The sequence below is a fragment of the Poecilia mexicana genome, unplaced genomic scaffold, assembly GCF_051168715.1.
Source record: "Poecilia mexicana isolate PSO_F unplaced genomic scaffold, ASM5116871v1 scaffold_19, whole genome shotgun sequence".
NCBI lineage: Eukaryota > Metazoa > Chordata > Actinopteri > Cyprinodontiformes > Poeciliidae > Poecilia > Poecilia mexicana.
In genome coordinates, this window is record NW_028263388.1 from 8,507,195 (window position 1) to 8,522,206 (window position 15,012).

General features: G+C 42.7%; 1 protein-coding gene across 1 annotated transcript in view; it reads right to left on the minus strand.

Annotated features, from left to right (window-relative positions):
- Nucleotides 1-14,551, minus strand: part of myocd (myocardin) — a 33,229-nt gene extending 18,678 nt beyond the window's left edge. Inside the window, exons 1-2 of the mRNA XM_088000938.1 lie at nucleotides 14,175-14,551; nucleotides 5,288-5,353 (exon numbers count right to left, since the gene is read on the minus strand). Of these exons, the coding sequence (XP_087857064.1) occupies nucleotides 5,288-5,353; nucleotides 14,175-14,229 (121 nt within the window). The 5' untranslated portion in view covers nucleotides 14,230-14,551. The remainder of the gene's footprint in view (nucleotides 1-5,287; nucleotides 5,354-14,174) is intronic.
- Between the last annotated feature and the right edge of the window lie 461 nt (nucleotides 14,552-15,012).

Genomic DNA, 15,012 nt, shown 5'->3' on the forward strand with positions numbered 1-15,012 from the left:
AAATACAAGATTTTGTTGCTTTAGAGTAACATTGACAAATAGAATACTTCTTTACATTTGCTTGAAAAAGTACCATGAAGTTTGTGTCACGACAAAATGTGAGACAGTTCAAGAGGCTTGAATTCTGCTTCAAGGCGATAGTACATGCAGTTCCCTGCCGTGTCATGTCTCGGTCTGCTTTCTCATGAATATTAAAGAAAAATCCACGTTTTCATTCGCCTGGTTGCTGGCAGTCAAAACTAAACAGAATACCTGTGAACACTGCGGTGTCTCAGTGATCTGAGGATTACGAGGCCCCATAAATCGCAGGAACTGCGAGGATTTAGGAGAATACTCGGAGCACGCAGGCCTGCATGTCATCATAGCTGGGACTTATGTGACATTAAAAGAACAAAGCCTTCGCCTTGTAAATGGCAGCTCTCTCTGCACGTTGTCGTGCTCGGGCGTGCCTTCTCTTTGATGGCGCGCGGCCCTGTAAACAGGTTCTCTCCCGCTCTCTGAATTGAGCCCCTAACGGTTGCAGCCTCTCCTGATGCAGAGAGATTCTTCCATCACGAGAGCATTCCTCGGCGGTCACTCACCGACCTGCCTGCTTGCAGCCCGTCAGGATGAATACATCCACCTGCTTTATCTGTAGCCATCAATAGTCCTGTCACCTGGTAAATTTTGCTTAAATGTACCAGTTATTCTGAAAATGAACATCAACAACGTCACTTACCTCCCCTAATTCTGCAGTGAATGTCTTTTGACAACATCAGCTTTGCTGAGACTCATGTAACTTGCCTAGTTTTTAGTTTCAATGTATTCCAAAGATGTGAGGTATATGATTATCCTGACTTGGAAATTACAGAAGTGCCTCCCATTAAATTTTAAGGGTAACACTGTTTAGCAACACAAGTACCTGGCCACCAGCATGTATAACTTGGCCAAATCCAATTCACAAGTTGGCTTAATGTTGGTCTGAATCATTTGAGATCAGCTTCCAGATCAGCTGTAGTGTCATTCAATGGATGGTTGAGACTTAAATTGCCTAAGCCTAAATACAAAAAGAGCTCACCATCCAACCTAGAACTTCAAAGTTTTGGCTCAGATTTTTCTTCAATAACATTAACCTGTTATTGAAACACCTGAGTTACTGCACACAAAGCTTTAATCCATCTATCCACACCAAGCTCCATTCTAACAGGACACCAATATTCATTCACTTCTTTGTTTGTGGAAGAGACTCCTAGAGGGAGCAGTCCCCCTTGATTTGGTTGACAATAGCCTCAGACTCAAAAGGTCCTGATTATCATCAGGGCTGTTCCTCACTTGGGTGCATATGCTGCAATGTTCACTGTAGATTATGACTTAAAGACACCAATGGAACCAAATGCTTCTTTAAAAAGTATATATTACCAACTAAACTCCACAACCACTTCCATGAAGATAAAGGTCATCCTAGTTCCTCACCTTTCGGTTGAAAGCCAAACCATCATCCTGAATCAAAGGTTAAACAGTCAGATTCCAAACAATGTTGAGTAAACGTTACCAGCAGTGTTGTGGTACTCGAGATCGGTCTTGGTCTCGAGTCCGGTCTTAAGACCGTTTTCTGATGGTCTCGGTCTCGTCTCGGACTCGACCGCATTTGGTCTCGATCTTGTCTCGGTCTCGGGCGCTGAGGACTCGGGATTTTATTTCAAGACCAGTCGAGACCGCAACTGTGAAAATATCACTAAACGTACAGCATTCTGTCCAGTTTATTTGTTAACATCTTTGTTTTCAGCGGATGCAAAACGCACCGATTAAAATCCAAGCAACTACGTGTTTCTGTTATTCCCCCCTCCTGCTCCCCTCCCCACCTTTCACTCGCGGGCGGCGCTACTCCCTCCTCCCTCCTCCCCCTCCCCACCTTTCACTCGCGCGTGGCGCTCCAGGACATGCGGAATTGTTTCCTCTCAGCGGCAGAAAATGTTTGTCTAATCGTCAGTAATATAATAGCGCTGCATAAATAGTAAGAAATCCGATGGCCACAGCTAACTCAGCAGCGCTTCGCTTTCACAGACGGTGGGGACAACGTCTAACTATTTTCGTCACTTAGAAAAGTAGCTCAAAGAAGGTAAGCTCCGTTAACGTGATGTTAGCAAAGCTAGCTGCAGAGACACATAAGCATTGTAATGAAAAAAAGTCACTCACTGTCTGAGTTATTGTGCGGAGATGTTGACTGTCTTGTCGCATATATGGGACAACGCTATGTCCAAAAGTCTGCAATATAGTGATGTGACATTCAGAAACAGTCGATTCTTCTCCACGGCTCTTTACTTATAGATAGGACTGGAGTGTCACTCACTGAGAGCCGTTGTTCTATCAGATAGCCATACGCTGTCAGAATAGCATACATGCAGTGAGTACCATGCCTGCGCATGCGCATTAAGAAGTCCGACCGTCAGAGGAGTTGTCAGTTCACCACATGCAACAAGTTATGACGAAAATAAGTCATTAAATTGTTTTCAATGATAACTATATAGATATACATGTGTTGTCATGGTTTCAAAGTGTATTTAAAGCAGGTCTGGCTGCAGCTGGAGTAAGCTACAACACAGGCCCGTGTAAAACTCACTTAACCGCTAAGTCAGGACTCCATACAACCGTTAATAACAAAGTGTATGACGATCTACGTCATGATTCTATGTTGCTAGCATACATGCAGTGAGTACCACGCCAACGCATGCGCCTTAAGAAGTTCGACCGTCAGTGGAGTTGTCAGTTCAGTATACGCAACAAGTTATGACAAAAATAAGTCATTAAATTGTTTATAATATGACATAATATGATAACTAGATAGATATACATGCGTTGTCATGGTTTCAAAGTGTATTTAAAGCAGGTCTGGCTGCAGCTGGATGCCATACAACTGTTAATAACTGTTAATAATGATCTACGTCATGATTCTATGTTGCTGATTAAATAAAATCATATGGTAATGACAGCGTATCCATGTCTGAGCTAAACGTACGACTATCTGACAACGTATGCTGATCTGACAGAACACCGTGAGTTTGTGCTAAGCATATGACGATCTGACCTGACAGAACACCCGTTCCTTGTTCTTGTAATGCTCTGTGTACACTGCATCATTATTTTATTTAATTATGTACGTTGATATTTAAATTAACAAATAACTAAAACACAAGAAAGAAAGGGCATTCACTCTTTGATTGTTTTTGTTCAAAGTGGCAGCTGTAATGTCTGCCATGGTGTCAGACTACCTGGCTTCATGTACTGGGATAGAGAGTGAAAACAGACACGGTGAGCGCCTTCTGTTTGGTTACTTCTTGCTTGTTGCTCCTTGGTCAGTGTTGGTAGTTGAGCGTTATTTACCGTCAGGGCATTGCCTCAATTGCTATGTTTAATGGTGCAGACAGTGGTGGTTTCTTACATGAGCAATATGGGCAAATGCCCAGGGTGTTATGTTTTTAGCGATGGCACGAGACCATCACACATTTTAGCACAGAAATGGAATATTTAATATTGGTAAAATGTATTAAGTATTTAATATCTAGGTGTTTTTTATGGGAATATGGATCTTTCAGATTATTTTGAGAAGCAATTTCGATCATATTTTACATTTTATTGTATCATGTAGCGTGGACCGCTGGTCTTGGTCTTGACTCGGTCTCGACTTTCATCGGTCTTGGTCTTGACTTGGTCTCGGACCCTAAAAGTCTTGGTCTTGTCTCGGTCTCGATACACTCTGGTCTTGGTCTTGTCTTGGTCTCGGGTTAGGTGGTCTTGAACACAACACTGGTTACCAGAATAGCTGAGTAGCTTGATTTGTCAGTGAACACCCTCTGTTTTGGGAATTGAAGAACAATCTCTGGACATCTTTATCTAGACCACAACTGCAGTCCGCCACTTCAGAGATGTCCTGGTACTTCATGTGAGACTGAAGACGCATGTCATTCGCAACATCTCCTCCCTGGGACATTACCTACCTACCAACCCTTACTCTTATGATCGTGAGGTATGGGTTATAAATTAAAGAACAAGGTCTTGGATAGAAAACGGCTGAGAGTAACTTTAGACCAGACTCTGTCTTAGAGTTAAGGTAAGGAGCTCCATCAGCCATGTCTTGAAATGGAGCAGCTGCTCCTGTAAAGATGCCATCTGAACAGCATGCAAACTGCATGCCTTGCTTTGGAGGTCTATGGAGTTAGATTTGTTTCACAGTTATTCAATCAAATAAAAAAAAAAATCATGTCAAACAAAAAAAGTAGTATTCAATAAAAAAAAAAACCTTTTTTTTTGTTGAGTTTTTTTTTTATTTTTGGTTGAAACTTTTTTTTTTGGTTGAACTCGTTTTCTTGCTTATACAACTTTGGCGAAGCTTACATGAACATTCTGGGCGGGGGCTTAAGGACGAGCGTGACTGAAGCGACAGACTCTGAGCTTTCCCTTCCCAGAACTTCTCTGCCATTTGCTTGCCGCTGTAGCAGAAAGCAAATTGTAAGTAATCTTCACAGTATTACATTGATTTACAGCTACTAAGTGCCCATGCTTTATTCAGAGAATAACATCTTATGCAGCTTATGAGGACAGTTGCTATATCTTGTGTGCCGCGCTCCCGGTTTAGTATATCAGGCTAGCTAATGTTAGCATCAGCTGAAGTGCTATAGGGTTGCCACCCAACCCGTATTTGGCTGTTTAAATGTTGTGTCCCGTATTGAACCGGTACGGGACGTGATTTGTTCCATATTTCTCTAAATCCCATATAGACATGCTTTATTCCCTGTAATGTTAACGTTATTTCTCCTTTTTTTACCAGATAAAAAGTTTCAACCAAAAAAAAAAGTTTCAATCAAAAAATTTGTGACTTCAATCAAAAAAAATCTTTAAATATTTTTTGTAAAAAATTATTTTTATGATTAAAAAGTTTACGTATTTTTGTTCTACATGATTTTTTTTGTAGATTGAATACTACTTGTTTTGTTTGACATGATTTTTTTTTTATTGAATAATTGTGAAACAAATCTAACTCCATAGAGGTCTTCCAGGCACATCTTACTACGAGGAGACTCCAGAGGCAACCCAGAACACACTAGAGAGACTATGTGTGCCTTCTGGTCAGGAATCAAGTAGGAATACATCAGAATGGCCTGTGAAGTGTCGCTGAGGTTAAGTGTGGAGTGAAGGTTCCCTACTTCTTTCTCCGTTACTACTTAGAGACAACAAAAGCATGGGGGCAGAAAGGTGTGTGTGCATGTGTTCATGAGTGCGAGGCAGCTCAGAGTTGGAAAACGTTACTCACGAGGCATGATGCCCTGGTCTGCCAGCTGCTCTCGCGTCCTCCTCTGCTGAAGTCTTAACTGTAGCACTGATGAAAGGAGAACAGAAGGAGCACAGGAAAGAGGAAAAGAGATGTGAGGAGACAAGTGAGGGACAGAGCAAAAATCAAAAGAAGAAGCCGTTTCAGAAAAGCTTGGGTTTAATTAACCTGCAGGTGGCTCGTCAGAAGTAGGACGTGCACGTCAAGAAAGAAAAAGAAAATACAACATTACAGGTCAATTTTAAATAAATCCCTCATGAATATTTCAAATCCCTGACTGAACTCTACAGTGTACTGTGCACACCACTGATAACCAAAATGAAAACAGATTGAAAGCCATTCACTCTTCATTTTGAACTCCGCTATAGAAGACTATTCATTACAGCTTAAAAACGCTGGAGATGGCCACCAGCCTCTTTTCTGACCCCGTAAGGATAAGTATAGAATCGTAATAAACTGAACTTGTCAATATGATTAAGAAGATTGGTGTCCCTCCCTTATAGAGGAGATGTTTTGGGTAGGCGGTATGCTGTTGCTACTTCTTAGTCATGTCTGCTTCTGTTTATTTTCTAATAGTCCAAAAGATCAATATGGACAGTTTGGCAAGAGACAACTGCATTTGTTGCATTTTGAGTCCTGACTGTATTATTTGACAGTATAAGTCAAGAAACACTTATACCCCTGGGAGATTTAGATTTAATTGTTTTCATTCAACTAAGTTGGCTTCTGATAACGCTCTTTGCCGTCACCCTAATCTTTAGGTTTCTTTCTTCAGGAAACCTGACTGGGTCATTTAAAAATATTTTAAAATATTATTTTCAGTCAGTGGAAACATGGCACGGATGTTAAAAGTTCCAAATAAATATACTCTTCTTAAATGTACTTTTTCAAACTTCTGGTGATGTTTTCTGTAGAATTTAATTGTTTGTACTTTAGCAACAACTGTCTTTTCATGGCAGATATGCTGGTTTTACCTAAAGTGGTGTCCACTGGAGCTTGGCCTGAGTTCCACACAGAACTTGACAAAATGCTTCGTTTAAAGCTAAGACGAGGCCAGAGTTCCCAGGTTTCCAATGTTTCCAATTTTCCAAATTGGAAAATTCAATTGGAGCAAAATGAAGCCAGCCACACTGGATTTCGTGGTGAATGTAGTGACGGTAAAAAGCTGCTCCTCTGCACTTCTGACTGTTTGCACCTCATTACTGCAGTTAGTAAACCTGTTGCTATGGCTTTATCGGCCATTCTGATGCTGCTAAAGTCTAACATGGACACTGTGCAACAACAATCATTACATCTCACTGGTTTTCCGTGCTACAACCGAAACACCTTGTGCTTTGTTTTCTGTCTCAAAGAGTTAAAACCACAGTACTGTATTGTATAGAAAACTTTTGAAAACTAACATAGCTCAAGTGGGGTGTGATATCATTTCTAGATTGGAGTTCTAACTTCAGAGACCAGCTGGATGCAAAAATACGTTTTGTGTTAAAGGTGTCCTCTTCTTCAGGGCCAACAGCAGGACCAAAAATATTTCAGCCCGTTCCTGAATTAATGCTCCAACTGCTTTCATTTCCTTCTTCTCCTTCTACTTGGCACCGCTCTCAATGTTGCAGCAACTCATTACATTTAGCTGGTAAATAAAAGCCATATTACCAGCGCACTTGGCTTGAACTGATCAGATTCATTAAACGCAACAATGAAAGTCAAGAACTCGAGCCTGTCTGCAATCGCAGGGTGTCGTACAACATGAGGCAATAGTTCATGAATAGCTCTTCATTCTTTTGATATTGTAGTAGTGCAATTCTGTGACATGTCGAGGCTAAAAATATACATCACAGCATTCAGTCCAAGTGTGAAACCACGCTCAGTTTTTACTCATTAAGGTGAACCCATTTGGCGCCAGAAAAGTTTTTAGAGCTTGAATAAAGAGTAATTTAGCAAATAAGATGATGTGAACTGAATATACAGTATGGGTATTGTCTGAATTATACTGTTTAAAATGTACTCAGAAGGCTGATTATAAAACCTAATTTCCTAAAAAATATCTAAGCACTGACTGAGCCAAATCAGCTGTATCCTGGCCAAGGAAGTGCACAGACAGTCACTAGGTGGTGCTAGAGCACCTGCCCTTTTTGCTTTTTGGGAAGGGGGAAAGTGCCCTTTTAAAATATATATTTATTTTAAGCAGTGAGGTGTGTGGCTCACGGTAGCATTTCTGGAATTAAAAGCTGATAAGCTGACCCTGTAGTGCCCAGAAGACGTCTGCAGGTATGGTGTATGCGTCGTTCACATTAGTGTATTTGGACAATCTATTTTTTAAAATAAAAGATAAAATCAAAGACAAAGGTATGTATTTTTTGTGTGAGTATATAAATTCTGCTGTGAGATATTGAAAATTGTGTAGGAAAAATCTAATATTGTTGACAAGGTTCTCCTTCCCCCCACCACCCAACTTGAGCACCTAACCCCCAAAATATCTACGCACGCCATTGACCCAAGTTCTTGTGAACCCTATCAGTATTATGCATGTCCACATATGCATAAAAAAAAAAACACACACGCACACACGCATACAAAACAACGCTGCTTTCTCGCAAATATTTCTGCGAGCAGGATGTAGGGAAAGATAAACACAGCTCCTGGCTTTTAAACAGATCTGCTAGGCAGTGTGTGGTCCACGGCATGTGTGTGTGATTCTCCCCGCTGTGTCCGTGTGCATGCATGTGTGTGTATGTGCGCAGTAGTGGCCTAGGTGGGACTCTAGGTCATAAACATGAGCCTCCTCTGCGTCTGTTGGTCTGCTCGCGTCCGTTCCTTTCGTCTCTTTTGTCTGCGTGTGCTTTTCCTCCTGGCCGTTATCTGGAGGGTCTCCTGGTCTGATCCTGGATCTGACACACAAGTATGAAATGTTCCCGCTCCGCCTGATCACGTTCTGTTCGTCTCTCCGAATGTTTATCATCTCACTCAGGTGGTTTCAATTCGCTCTCCTCTGGCCACAGCCGTGTGCGTCAAGAACAGAATAGAACCTACGACGACTTTTCTTGATGCTCATCTGCCACACCGGCCCTCTCTATCGCTGCGGAGCACCTACGTTACGTAACGCCGGGCCGTTCCCCTTCTCCTGCCTTCATCTGACATCTGCTTTCGTTTGCAGCAAGAGGGAGGGGTCACGACCCCGAAGCTCGCTACATCACAGAGCAAACGCAGGCATTAGTGACTGACTGGAAGCTGACCAAAACATGCAACTGAAACAACCACTGTCAAGGATTTTTTTTTTTTTTATGGACGCCTGATTGGTGTGCAGATTAGTTCATAAGTGGTTTGGTAAAAGCAAGGTGACAAACTGCAACGTAAATGTTGTAGGAAGCTAATTCTGTTCAGCTTTTTTTTTGTCTTTTCATTCCTCAAAGGGATAGTTTGAGATTTTTGAAGCGAGGTTCTGGAACATGTTTATGAGCACTTTATAGCTGTGGATGACAGTCTTCATTTAGCATGAATCCACATCAGCTGAACCTGGTTGCTGAAGCTAACAGCTACTTTGTGATCAGCCAGGTCCAAAACAGACATCTTAAAGTTTAACAGCTATATCTAAAATAATAAATTGGTATTTTATAACTCTTTAAGCCAGGCATCTCATGTCATGACCCAGTTCTTGAGGCTCAGCGTCCTGCAACCTTTAGATGCGTGAATCCAAAGCTCCAGTTCTACAGAAACCAGCGAATCACGTGATCATGTAATTTAGGCGTGTTGATGGGAAGACACGAGGAATGACTGACAAAGCAAAGCAAATGGAGGTTTGCTTTGCTTAAAGAGCAAAGCAAATTATACCCACCCATTATAGGTGGGACACATTATAGGTGTCCCACCTATAATTTTCCTATGTGAAGCACATGCTGAGAGCTGAGCACAGAACATTGTTAAACAGATATAAAAGTAAAGATTATATTATGGTAGCCTACAATAAAAGCTTTTTACGCCACTTTATTTTGTCAGGCACATACAGAAAGAACATTGTTGGCGCACTGCCTCCCTTACTCCATTTACTGTTTAAATAATTTTTTTTCTAAACAAACAAAAAAAAACTTTTATATTATATCTCCCAGGAACAACAATGTCCACAATGCTCTAAGCATTCAGAATGTTGTGGTGCTACGAGCCTCTCCTTGTGAACTTCTAAAGGTCGTCGTCTTGGTCCAGTCACTAACGTGACTCTGTTAGACATCTGCTTTCAATCCGTGTTGGGACTCTATTATTATTGTGGTTGTCCAGTTGAATATAAGCACACCACTGGCTATGGTGGCGGTTGGCTAATCTGGCAACAAATGGAAACACGGAAACTATTTGGGTTAAAACTTAAGTTAGCATTGCTAGCTGCTAGCTTTTGCTAGTGGACACTTAGGCAGGTGTTAGCTGCCTAGGTCTTGACTAGCTTTTACTAGGCAGCTAGCACCTGCCATGCATTTATCTACGACCAGTGACTCTTTTAGCCCAACTGTATTAGGTATATTAAGTTGAGGGGAAAAGAGGAACACAAAGATGATTTGTGTATGTAAAAGCATAGAAATCTGCCTTGTAGATGATGCTACAATCTCTCATCTTTGGCCAATTGTCAGCACATTCTAATGACTCAGAATCTAATATTGTTGTATTGTCTGCCCCTGCTTGATGCTTGATGTGGACTTTGGGGGGAAAAAAAGAAAAAGAATTTCCTACAATCTCTGAAACCAAGAAAGTCTCTTCTGTGAGTAAGAAAATAAATTCTTGTTGCTTCAGCAGATACTTACTTTAAGAAATCTTAACTACAACTTCAAGATGCAGATCTCGAGTGTCACAGTTAGGTTGACAAAGATAACAGTAAATTCAACAGTGTACTCCCACATGTCCTCGAGCCAAATCCTGAAAACTGAGCCCTTCTTTCTGATCACTTCGGTGCTGCCTGCAAGCTGATAAAACAAGTTCATATTTCAGCCAGGTGACAGGCTTAATCTCACCCATACATGCAGGTTTTATGTCTTATTTTCTTGGCGAAGGCAACGCTTGAAGTCAAGGCGCACTGCTCTGTGCTGAGCGTACTGACAGGTTATCAATAACTGTGCCTAAGAAAGCACAGCAGCTGCCATACAGTCTGCTCTTTCTCCAAAGCGTTGCCTTGTCCTGCCTGCGGAGCCGAGCCGAGCCGAGCCGAGCCGCGTAATCACAGATAGTTGAAACACACTGTTGACTTTGAAACCAAAGACATTTGTTTCAGCCTGGGGTGCCTTGACAACAAAGGACATACAAATCGACAGCCGCATTTACAAGTGCTCAGATTTATAATGTAAATAAACCGCGTTTCGAGGGGGTTTTGTGTGACTGAAGTGGAGATAATTAAACAAGCTAGCCGAGAGATTTTGCTATTTATCATCCGTTTGTGTGCCTCGCACAGGAGAACAGCACTAACATCACACTTTTGCACCAGAACTCCAACAATCTAAGGAGAGGACACATTCGTCACTCGAATCTCCCCCTAAACTTTCATCGACACGGACAGGAATGTGTTGGCAACAGATGTACGAGCGTCGCTGTCTACCATCTCGTAAACAGGTGTTCCCAAATGAAGCATAAGGTTTATTTTACTCTAATACCCTAGTACGAAGTGAAACTCCACCTTAAGACGGAACGCGCATATGTTACTCCCAACGCTTTTGGCCACTTAAGAGTCAGACTTATGAACGAGAGCCAGAGCCTGACTGCAGGGGAGACAACACTCCACCATAAATGTTTCTGGAGAGGTTCCACTGCCTGTGACTTATGGTCAACAGTGGTAGGCTGAAAACAAGTGGAAAGGAAAAAAAAAATGAAGGAAACTGTTAATTTTTTTTATTTTTTTTTATGTGCAGCCAGAATGCCATTCATTGTCAGAACGTTGGAGTATACTTTCCCTGGTCTCGCAAACTATTTCAGTCCAGTTAGTGTAAAATTATTGAGGCTGCATCAAAGAAATGTAATCCAATTTACTGCTGCAATAAGCTGAATTATTTGACATTGTTTCTTACAGAGTGCCTCCCAAACCTTTTCTAAATGAGCAGCTGACACAACCACATTAAAGGGAAAGGGAAGTAAATCACATCCATATGAAAGGGAATCATTTCGTCATTTTACGCCTTCTTTTTTTTCCTTTTTTTTTTTTTTTTTTTCCACCAGTATAAATTAGCGATCCATGTTATTCTGGTTTTGCGGATATTTGAGAAAAATCATCTAGAGTTTAACTGGCATCCACTTTTCTGAAAAATAGTTGGGTTTCTAGGAGAACTGGTTTGATTTTGGCACAGTTGGTCCCTGTGGAGACCAGTGATAAGTATGTAGATGATTAGATTTACAAGGAGCTGCTATGTCTAGATTAGGCACCAGGGGGCGTAGGCAGCGGCGTTACAAATAAAATGAAGGACTTATCAGTCGGTTACCGAAGCATTTGATTTTCAGTTGCACTCATACTTGATAGACGTTGAGGAAGCTTCTATTGGCTCCACATCAGGTCAAGTGGAAATGCCAGGCAACTGTTCAGCAATGTCGAGGATGACTACCCACTGGGTTCAACCTCTGATATCCGTGGATCCCTACACCTCACTTCCACCCGGCCGCATTCATGATCCACACAGAACTCTGTCAAAAATGGATTCTGCTGCTCACTGCATCTAAAAGGCATGAAGCTGTCACAAACTATTGTAACTGCCTGGACTCTTCAACTCAGTGTCCCACCTGTTGTATCCCCCTCTGCCAGTTCTTGACGTGCTCTTTCCTTGCCAATCAAATCATTCACACACCCAACATGAGCATAAGCACTGGGTATCAAATTATGTCCAAATTGGGAGTAATTTCTCCTCATGGCCTACATTTTTTTGTTGGTACAAGTAGAATCTGTAAATCTACTCGTACCGTAACTGATGAAATGTACTTCTTGGGGTGGGGGAGGAAAACAAAATTTATGCTTAAGATTTAGTTGTTTTTTTAATTTTAAATTTGTCTGCATGTTGGTGCCAATTAAACCAATATTTGCATCTTTTTAGTAGATATAAATACTGTGGTTACTTGAGAGAAGGTTTCGTATGAAGACATGCTCATTTGCTATTCTGAATACAGCAGACCCCTCAAGATCTGGCATTTACCTCAAGTTGGACCCCTCGCTCACACCCTAAAGTCACAGTGTGCGTCTCAAGAACGTCGTCCACTACTGTTTGAGCCGTTAATCAAATCAACATGAGCATTAGTGAGTGACACACTTGAAGAACATTGTGTAATCTCTGGGGAGCTCATAAATGAGATCTTTATCTTTCCCTTTAGCCTCCACAAAGCGGAGGCAGTTCCCATGGCTTCGGCAGCGCAGCCGCAGCGGGTTGTATGCAGAAGCGGCGACGACTGGCAGTTTTCACATAGAGCTAAACGCTCCCTTAGGCTATGGGGGAGCAGCAGCGGTTCCCATGGCTGGGATCATGTAGTTCAAGCGTGGTGGAAAAGTATCAACAATCGTTGGTTTTCACTGGCCGCTGAATGTCACTCAGAGTGCTGCAGCTTAAAGAAAACTGTAAATTCTCCACAGGCTGAATTGTCTCAGACTCCCTCCTGTCTTCAGCAGTTAGCACATAGAGATTTACAGGCTGTCTTCCTTCTGTAGGCTCACTCAGGCACTCGTAAATTAGCTCCAACAGTCATGTCGGTTGTTATACGTTTCACCAAGTATTAACTCCTCTGACTGCAACATCAAGCGGACTCGAGCTTAGAGTCGGTATCTCTACATCTGTGCCGCATTATCCTTTCAGAGCGCTCGAGTTAGAGCAACACAGTCCTTCTAGCAGAAAGGATTTGTTACTGGAATCCTTAAAAATTCCCCACAGCACAGAAGTTCCATCGCCATTTGGAGCACAGGAGCTCCGAATGGCTCAAAGGAAAAGGATATTTGGCCCACAATCTCCAGAATGCAATCACATCTGACCGGCAGAGCGGACGCATGGACGAGAGAAACCGCTCACCGAAATTCACCTGCTCACCGTTCAGTGACCTACATGGAGCCTCACAGCTGATTCTCACCCCAATCAATTACATTTTCCTCAGGGAGGTGGCAGTGTTGGTCAGATAACACACACTATAGTGGTACAGCACAAACACACACGCACACGCACACACACACACAGGATCACAGATGGTACCTTTAAAACTAGAACAAGTGTCTGAATAAGAAATGCACTGTTTTGGAATGACCTGCCAGGGGTCCACACCACCTCTTGTCTACTGACCGCTGAAGATGGGCACCCTCTGCTGTGACTCTGTGTTGCAAATGGATGGACAGAGATATTAATGGAATTGAATGTGTGCATACAGGAGGAGGGAAGAATAAAAGGTACACAGAGTCTTGTGCCCCATGAGCCATATTTAGTTGACCTCTGACACGTCTTCAACATCTAATCACTCTTATCAGACAGGGGAAACCTGGACAAGCTCCCTCAGCAGCACCACCACCACCAGGGAACAAGTGCGCCAACCTGCATGAGGCATCACAAGCACGTGGGTACATCTACAAGGAAGCAGACAGACCTCGAGGAATCCTTCCAGCTGTAAATTCATCATGGTGAGACAAGGCATGCCGCTAGTCTCAGCTCTCTGGAGACAGACTCTGGTGTCAACTGTACCTACACATGACAGCAGTACAGCTGCGCACACCTGTTGCCGGCTGCCGTGACAACACCTCAATGCAGAAGGGAGTTAAATGCAATGATGTGTAAGAGATTTCATGCAAGTCCCAAGTGTTGGCTGACAAGGTGTTGCAGGATAACCGAGCAAAAGAGTTTGCTAGTAAACGGAGAGCATACAGTCAGAAGCAATCCAAAAATGAACTTACCTGATCTAAACTTGCTTCGTATCAGAATGGAGTGCTCGGAGCCCAGAAGAGTCATAATGATTTCAGTACAGTTCCAGCGTTCAAAGGTTTCAAAAACAAGCCGCAAACGTTCAAGAAGTCGTACACACTTCGAGCCCTCGGGCGACCTCTGGACCACAGACTCATGGGAGACAAAGTTGGCTCTGGCCGCCTCATCAACAGCTTAAGAAGAAGCACTAACTGGCAAAAGTGTGTGAGAACAAACTAAATCGTTCTAGTTTTGTGGCGCTCAGCTGGTGTGGAATCTAGCTCTCCTCCGTCTGCCGCTGCTCTCCTTTCCTCCGCTCTCACCCCACAGCAGCTGATGTGGGAGTGTGTGATTTTTGCGGGCCGACGAGGCTTTGGTCCCTTCTGGCTGAGAGCTCTGAGCTGGGGCCGGGGACAACACGCAGAGATATGCCCTGCTCAGGGAGGGGCCGAGCTGGGGCCAGGGTTTCCTCCAAGCCCCGCCTGCTGCAACCCAGAGGCACAACAGGGTTTGGCTGATGACTTCTTCCTCCCTTGCCACCAGTGTAAATATATCTGCCTATCAGCCCAGCTGACTGTCATTAGTGGGGAGAAAGGCAGATCGAGATAGAGACTAAGAGGAAGACAGTGGAGCCGTGACACAGGCAGAACGGAAGATGTCCAGTTTCACTTCTTCACTTGAGTCTAAAAGTCTGAGTAGAGGTAAAACTTTGGCCAAAAAGTCTGATCCTAAAGTTCTTTATTCCAAAGTGAAATAGTACTAGATTTTAGAATGGGGTGGGAGGTTGCTTTTACAAAAATCCAAGAGATTTGAACTCTCTGATAAGCTTGT